The sequence below is a fragment of the Alexandromys fortis genome, unplaced genomic scaffold (genome assembly GCF_014885135.2).
Source record: "Alexandromys fortis isolate MF-2015 unplaced genomic scaffold, M_Fortis_MF-2015_v1.1 scaffold_396, whole genome shotgun sequence".
In the NCBI taxonomy this organism is placed as follows: Eukaryota; Metazoa; Chordata; class Mammalia; order Rodentia; family Cricetidae; genus Alexandromys; species Alexandromys fortis.
In genome coordinates, this window is record NW_026068281.1 from 52656 (window position 1) to 61542 (window position 8887).

The following is an 8887-nucleotide window of genomic DNA, read 5'->3' on the forward strand; positions in this document are numbered from 1 at the left end:
CGTAAAGGAAACTGAACCTTGCTAGAATGGTTGCACTTGCAGTCTCTGGTGTGTGCTGGGGAGGGGTGTGTGTGTGTGTGTGTGTGTGTGTGTGTGTGTGTGTGTGTGAGGGAATGAGCAAAGTGCTGAGTCATGACCTTGATCATCAGACAGAGGTGAGGACACAGGTCCTGATCCTGTGAGGGTGTTGCTTTCCTTTGCTTGGGCTATTGTGACAAAATACCACAGGCAGATTGATTTACACAGAGCAGGAATGTGCTGTCCTGAAGTTCTGGAGGCTGCAAAGGAAGGACAGAGACCTTTGTGCTGGGTTGTGCTCTCTTGGCCTTTAGATGCCATCTTCTCTCTTGTCTCCGGGCCATCTTCCCTCTGGACTGTCTGTCCTGTCCCTCTGTCCCTGTTCATATGAGGACACTGCTTATACTAGATTGGGGGCAACCCCAATGGCCCAATTTTAAAGATTTTCTTTTCAAATATGATCATACTCGGACTAAGTAGGAGAAAGTGTTTTAAAATAGCCAGTTGGCACTGGGCAGTGATGGCACACACCTTTAATCCCAGCATTGGGTGGGTAGGTGCAGGCAGATCTCCCTTGAGTTCAAGGCCAACCTGCTCTACTGACTGAGTCCTGGGATCCAAAGCTAAGAGAAACCAGAAACAAACAACAAACAAACAAACAAAAATAGCCTGAGGGTGGAGAGAGAAGGGTGCACGACCCGGCACAAAGCCAGATGGGGAGCTGGTCTGTTGCCACAATTTTTGGGGAGTGCAAGAGAAATAGGGAAGTGGGGGGAGATGAAGGAAATGGGAGGCGAGGAAGAGGCGGAAATTTTTTCAAATATATATATATTTTCAAATATATATATATATGTATATCAACCAACTAGTAACCAAATAGGATTCTATGATCTACGCTGTAGCTTAGAATTATAAAGCTAGTAGAAAATAAATTAGATTTCATTATTTGGAAAGAGGAATGCAGACATGGTCTCACTCTGTTGTATGCCCTGTCCAAGAATTGCAGCAATACTACTAACTCTATATCTGGGGTCTTTGGATTGCCATATCCTGACAAAATTTTGTGTTTTGATCTATGTGTTTTACACTGTTAAGTGAAAGTCTGAGTGCTTATGAATACAAAATATTTCTTTGCTTAAAAGATATGTATCAGGAGAGTAGTGGGGGAAGTATAGAAAAGTTACTAACCTGTTGAAATAGATATTGTTGCCTCTACAAAATGATAACAGCAAAGCACCAAACCCATGTTACAAGATGAATCATAATACATTCTTGAATAATAAAAGGGACTCACACTGGAAATTCATTATTACTTTCATTAAAACACCATGCTGGACATTTTGATTCATTTTTTTACTTATCCACCTTAAAGATACTTTAAAAGATTGTGCCTAGGTAATGGAATGAGCCATTTGTTTTATAATTGAGTGTGAGCACACCAACCCTCATTCAGTGTAGAGTGGGAACAAATGATAAAATGGAAGCATAAAACAACATGAATTTTATCTTCACCCTAAGACATTTGGATAATAATTTTACATCCCAATCAATAGTTTCTCTCTAGCATTTTCTAGTGGGTGAGTTTTGTTTTTAGAGACACAATTCTGCATAGTGTCGCCATATTTCTATCATCAAGTGACTTGAAGTATTCTCACTGATGAGTACTTATGTAAAGATTCCTTATGTTCAGAGGCTTCCTGGAGAAAAATCCCAAACTTCAAACATGGGCAACAATATATGAGTCATGGTTAGGATCTGTTTCTCCAGCAAGTTCTATGCTTTGCTTAAATTTGGAGGAATATGATGATGTTCACTTCACTGTTAAGACAGAATATAAAAGAATGTTTGGTGTATGATTGTCTACAATTATAATAACACTCTGGGCAGTATGGATCTTAAAGAATTATGAATATCTAAAGTCTGGCAATGAAAATATCTATAGCACTTTGTGCTCAATGCTTTCAAATAGTCCAAGTATATAGTTTATTTAATAATTTGTCATCATGTGCTAAGTTTCTGTCATTCAATAAAAATACAATTTCTATTTATAGTCTGAATGTAAAGGCAAGTGTCCATGTCTAAGTCTGAATTTAATGCCTACGGGATAGATCCAATACCTGGTTTTATATATATCAAACATGCTTTTAAACTTTCCAAGAGTAAAGATAATGATAGTTATCAAATCAGTTATTGAATATCTATCAAATAAAGAATTGAACAACCTAACTTTGAACAATATTATTCAACTAAAAATTATAAAAATATGTATTTACTATGATGAGTGACATTAGAATGTGAAAATGTAATAACTAAAAGATGAGATATTTTATCCATTTATATAGGACTCATAATTGTTGTTGTCACCTTCCTTCAACACATTTTTTTCCTGAAGTCCAAAGGTTTGACAACATATCACATCATATTCCTGACATGGAAGATCATCAATTAGTCATCAAACCATGAATTTTTTACTCTTATATAAAAACAATTTTCTTTACTCTAGAATCAGGTTCAGATCTTCACTTTTTTTCAGGAATAGGTGAAAAATACAAATTGATTTACTTACTATTATATATGCGAAGATCTTATAACTGCATCAATGTGTTTTATACAGAAAAAACAGACAATGGTTCTTGGATATGATATTAGATAAAAAATTACTTTTTTGTGACATAATTACTATTTTCCATATGTCCACCTTCAATGACAGATTAAGGTATAATTTACAACTTTTCATATATATGATTATAAAATATTTCATTACATTATATTATTGATATCAGTGACTAGCACAATCTCAAAACACCTTTTTCTTCAGTAGCTCATTTCACAATGCAAAATATCTTTCTTTCCTATGATAGAATTTCCACTGAATCAGTTTCCACCTAAGAATCATCTTTTAAGAAATGGAGGCTTATCAGTAATTCCTTCCCTGTTTGCTTTGACTCTAACATTGAATAATAGCAAGGTCATCTGACTCCTTCCCTAGAAGAACATTTAGGCTCATAATGCAAAGGAGATACAATACTAGACAGACTGGAAGGAATGGTGACAAAACTAACCTGAGATATTGAATTGTGACTGTGACCAGAGTCACTATTTTGCAACTTTACCTGATGTGGTAATGTCAGCTCTCATTTTGTGAGTAAAAAATTTTTCTGAAAGGTTTCTGGCTAATAATTACCAGAACTATTTATGAGTGTCTTCATCGTATACCCAAAGAGACAGATTGAGGAGCTTTTTGCTTCCTTATGATTTTTGATGAGTGATACTATTTTTGTACATCACAGAGACTATAAAGGTCTGATGTTGGAATGTTTTACAGAAAAATCTGCACATCTCATGGGACTCGGGGGCACTATATGTGGCAATCTTTACATCCCATCTCATACATAGTCTTTCATTCTCATCAGGACCCTTTTATTTCTCAGATAGTTATATACTGCCCATTATCCTTATTAAATAACTATCATTGCTTTTTGGAAGAGAGCTCATGAGTAGAATTGTTCAGACTCACTAATATCTGAGCAGAACAGATATAGAAAATGGTGAGTTGTCCATTTTTGTATACTTTTAAAGTATTTTTGAGATTATATAATAATTACATTTTGCTTTTATCATTTCTCTCTCCAAACTGTCCTATATAATCTTCTTTGCTCTATTTTAAATGAGTTGCCTCTTTGTTCAATAATTGTTATTCTATCACAAATACCCTATACATTACAGATTTGCAACATAAGGATTGTCTTTATGACCTATATCTCAGAGATGTTATTGAAAATTCTCTGAATTTGATCTTGACAGTCTCCTATGGCATTCTCTCTTGCTTGGTTGTTCCTAGCCTGTACATAGGCTGCAAACCTAGGCCCATGCAATATATGACCATGCATAGTACAGATCGTACCTTAGTTTTTCTGTTAGTGGTGTTAGTTTGAAGGGAGCTCAGGAAAGAACTTCAAAACAAGCACCTAGACCCAAGAAGTTAAGGAGAGACCATGGGGAATGCCTATTATTTACTTGCCCTAGTTGATTTCCTCAGATCACTTTTTAGATTATTCAGGTTCACATGCCCAGGGATGGCACTGACCACAGTATGTTGAGCCATTCAACAAATGGAATGGTATAATTTTCTCAACTGAGGTTACCACTTCTCTGATGACTCTAACCTAACCAACACAATTGATAACTTAATTACTTGACTCACAATCACATTGATATTTAACCAATAAATTTTATTTGCTCATGTATTTCTAATATCTTACTTTAACATTGATACAAGGAAAATCATTGCAACATTTTGTAATTTTTATTGAGTATTAGAAACTATTTTTACATACCAATACAGTTTCCCCTCTTCACTCTCTTCCAATTCCCTTCCATCACCTCCTTTCAATCCCCATTCACTCCTCCTCCATCAACATTCAGGAAAAGAAAGGCCTCCTAATGGGAGTCTATAAAGTGTGGCATATGAAGTTTAGACAGAAGCAAGCTCCTCACTCCCTGCATCCATGCTGAGAGAAACATCCCAACATAGGTAACAGGTTTCAAAAAGCCAGCTCATGTGCCTGGTACCACTGATAGAGGACCCACAAATAGACCAAGATTCACACCCACATTCAGAAGATTTTGGGCAGTCCCTTCTAGGTTCCCTATCTGTCAGTCCAGTGTCTGTGAGCTACCATTAGCTTGGGTCAGCTGTCTCTGTAGCATTTCCTGTCATTATCTTGACCTCTCTTGCTCATATAATCCCTTCTCTCTCTCTTCAACTCTACTCCTAGAGCTTGGCTCAAAGCTTTGCTGTAGATCTCTGAATCTGCTTCTGTCAGTTATTGGCTGAAGGCAAGATGATTATGGTAAGTTAAACAGTGGAGTATTACTCAGTGATAAACACAATGGAGGGGATGAGTGATGGGACCAGAGTGTTTGGGATTGCTAAATTGGGGGAGGGACAAAAGGAAAACAATGAAAGAGATATAATGATAGAGGTGGCCATTATGAGGTTATGAAGAAACCTGGTGCAAGGAGACTCCTAGGAATCCACAAGGATTTCCCCAGCTAAGACTCCTAGCAATACAGAAAAGGGTATCTGAAATGGTCTTTCCTTATGAGCAGTCCAACTTTTAAAAGTCCATTGGTCTTAGAAAATTTCAGTATTTTAAAATTACAAATGTCTCTTTAAAATCTCAATGTTTCCATAAATGTCCAATTTTTCCAATTCTGTGGTCAGTAAAATAAAAATGGCATAGATTTTAATATGTAAGGGTGAACATACACTCTCTTTGTACCAAGCTTTAACTGCTCTCCATGACACTTCTATGCCTTAAAAATCAGTAGAATGTGAGAGACTCAAAAAGTACCAAATTAAGCATGTAGCATGATATATAGACTTTGCCCATTTTGGAACAGAGATTCTATATGCTGACCATTTATAAATTCTCACAAAACCTTTCTTTCCCATAAGTCTCTTTTTAACCATTCCATTTTAATTTCACAGCCTCAGCTAACCAACAGCTACTGAACCAGAAAACAACGATTTTTACTTCAGTAGTGCAAGTCTCTTGTACATATAAATTGGTTCTTCATCTCTAGATGTTCAGAACAAGAGATTAGAATTACAAATAGTATAAGAATAACCATGATAATAGCTCTGCTACCTTCTTAAACTTTACAAACTAGGCTTCCTTAATCTGCACTCTTCCTTGCATAATCTTCCAAGTTTCCATAGAAGTTAAATGGATTATGTGTAAGCAGTGGGACAATCATGGTTTTATAGTTTTTGTATTACATTAGTTTGTATTATATGTTTTTCTTTGTATTCCATGTGATTTGGGACATATTTTCTCCAAATAATCAGAGGACACTGGATTCTTCTCCAAATCTTCATATCATATGTTCCTTAATTTTTTAAAAATTTATTTATTTATTAAAGATTTCTGCCTCCTCCCCTCACCACCTCCCATTTCCCTCCCCCTCCCCTAATCAAATCCCCCTCTCTCATCAGCCCAAAGAGCAGTGAGGGTTCCCTGCCCTGTGGGAAGTCCAAGGACCTCCCACCTCCTTCCAGGTCCAGTAAGGTGAGCATCCAAACTGCCTAGGCTCCCACAAAGCCAGTACGTGCAGTAGGATCAAAACCCAGCGTCATTGTTCTTGACTTCTCAGCATTCCTTAGCGATTAGGGAAATGCAAATCCTTAATTTTTTATAGTATTAATTACTCAGATCTTCTCTGGACCTCCTTTTTTGCACACCTATTTTTCAGTACTGAAAAAGGGATTCTTTATTTAAAAACCAGTGCATCCATAAACAGCTGTAATTGTATCAAGATTCAATATTTAAGAATTTTATTTTATTCAACCTATTTCTATCATGTTAAGGTGTCCAGAGTATGCTTGATTCAATAGGCATTTTTTTTGTCATAATAGTGTTTCATCTGTCTTTAGAAAGGAAATTGTTTGCTCTATGGTAAAGAGTTATCAGTTCTGAAAGAGTACAACTTAGTCAAAGTACTTAAACTTGCTGTGACTTGGAGAATAGTATCACTTTTGAGTGATCACTAATGATTTATCTATTATATAGGTATTCTTTTAATGACAATTATAACTATGTTCAGCATCTTTTATAGGTTGATTTTATCTTGTAGCTCTTCAATAGACATGGCTTCAAAAGATAATATCTTCACATATAAATAACATCATTTAATACTTGTAAAAAAGAAGACAGTATAAACATTCCAATTGCAACAGATCCCTTGTGTTCAGCATTCTTAATCTCAATGGAATGGAGAGAGCCATGTGTATACAAGCCTTTGGCTACTTCTAACATTAAGTCCCAAAGAAAACACAGTGGCAAACAGAAACTTAAATGTCCTGAGAAGAATACAATACCTTTGTTTCCTCCTGTATTAAAACCATTTGTTCATCCATTCCATAAACTGACACTGTCTTTGTCTTCCAATGATATTGTTAACACAGAATAATACAGATATTTCAAGTCAAAATCTATGTATAAGACATAAAAATAACCATGAACAAATCCAAAAAAATATTTCCTAATAACAGTTTTTAACAGTGTTTCCTTCTATCAAACTCAGCCTATGCTAGATAACTCAATCAAGCACACTGAGGAAACTGACTTTGAAGATCTGAGATAAAACTCATTAATTTAACTCAGTAAGTAGTACATAAGAAAAATGGATATAATTTATCGAGAATATAGCAGCAACTCTCTCAATTCAAGTCTGCTGTTGATCAGATTAAGACGACTTTCAGCAAAACTCAAATGCTTCTGAGGTATTACCTTAGCTAGATAAGAGGTATCCTTCATCAATTTCATGTTGATATCTGATGTGCATAAATGACTATCCAAATAAATAAGATATCAAAATGAATGATCCAAAAGCCTTTGAGAGAATTATTTGATTTTGATATTACTTATCTAGAATAAACAGAATCTGAGCAAAATGAAGTCATGACTCATAAGAAAAGGGCACAAAGTGGGAAAGCACATAGAAATGAAGCTTGTGAAGATTACCAGCCACCAATTGGCCTTATATAAAACAGCAATACAGCCTTGTAAAATGGAAGAGAGGGTATAAAAGACAATAAAAGTAGTCACAAGAATCAGAATGCTCTGGGTGGCTCTAGACTCAGGGGAGATTCTGATGGAAGTCTGATTGCACCGGATGTATTGAATCAGCTGCTTGTGTCTATGAAGAATGGCAATCATGGAACTGCTTGACCAGACGATGAAGAGAGAAAACAGGACTTCAGGGCATACCAACAATGCTATGTACAGTAATTCTACAATTTTTTCATGTCCCAAAGTAGAGCAGAATGTAAAATCTCTTTTCTCTGTTGTATTTTTCTGACTCTGTTTGATATGCACAAGGACAGGAAAAATGAAATTTATGGCACTGTACAGGACCCAGCAGAGAGAAATAGAGAAGCCAATGTAATTTGAAAATTTGAATTTAATATTATTCCAAAAGGAATTAAGAGGACTGATGGTGATAGCCTGGTAGACACTCAAGAGGCAAGTAGTTCCCATAGACATGCTTCTACCAAGTCTTTGAATATACAAGAAAAACTTGCACATGAAATCACTGAAAAACAGCTTCATCCCAAAAGCTGCCATTGTATGGGGCACCCCTTTAGAAAGAATGATCAAAAAGTTGGCTGTGATTAAATGTGTGAGGATCAAATCCGTGGGCTTCAATGTGTGATGATTATAGTAAATAATTAGATATTTGGAAAGAAGAGAGATGTTTCCCAGAATTCCAAAAGTACTTTGTGTTAAGAATATTATTATTATTGCAAAATTCTTCAAGTCCATCTTGTCATTTAACAAAATATTCTAAAATAATAGCAACAATTGCATCTCTGAGCAAAATGATGAGTTCAAGATTTTATTGCTTAGGATGTCAATATGAGAGAACCACTTGAGTTCACGGAAAGAAAGCCAATGAGTGCAGCAAAGCAAGATTTTGCCCAAAATCTCATATATCTTGGCAAAAATAATAACTGTTATCATGATTGTTATAGTCTGCAAAAGCACATATTTATGAAGTAAATATCCAGGTATCATTCTTAGAACATCCAAAATTTAAAATATAGCATTTTTATTATGATATATCAATGACTCTCCTCTGAAGATGAAGAGAACACTAAATTGCCCATTTTTGGATAAACTTTGACAACCACTCATAACATAAAAGAAGAGATTTCCATCAACATCTTTGTGAGGAAATGAATCCATTCTGGGATTATTTATCTAAAGTTTAAATAAAAATAAAAATGTTGTAAGAACAATGTATGTATTTCTCAATGCATCAGCAATAAAATATTTATTGCCAATCATAAAACATACTGATT

The 8887-nt window shown here is 35.3% G+C and overlaps 1 protein-coding gene across 1 annotated transcript; it reads right to left on the minus strand.

Annotated features, from left to right (window-relative positions):
* Positions 1–7451: 7451 nt before the first annotated feature.
* On the minus strand, positions 7452–8348 carry LOC126494759 (vomeronasal type-1 receptor 4-like). Its single transcript, XM_050132173.1, has one exon. The coding sequence runs from the start codon at positions 8346–8348 to the stop codon at positions 7452–7454; it is 897 nt and encodes a 298-aa protein (XP_049988130.1).
* Positions 8349–8887: the final 539 nt, after the last annotated feature.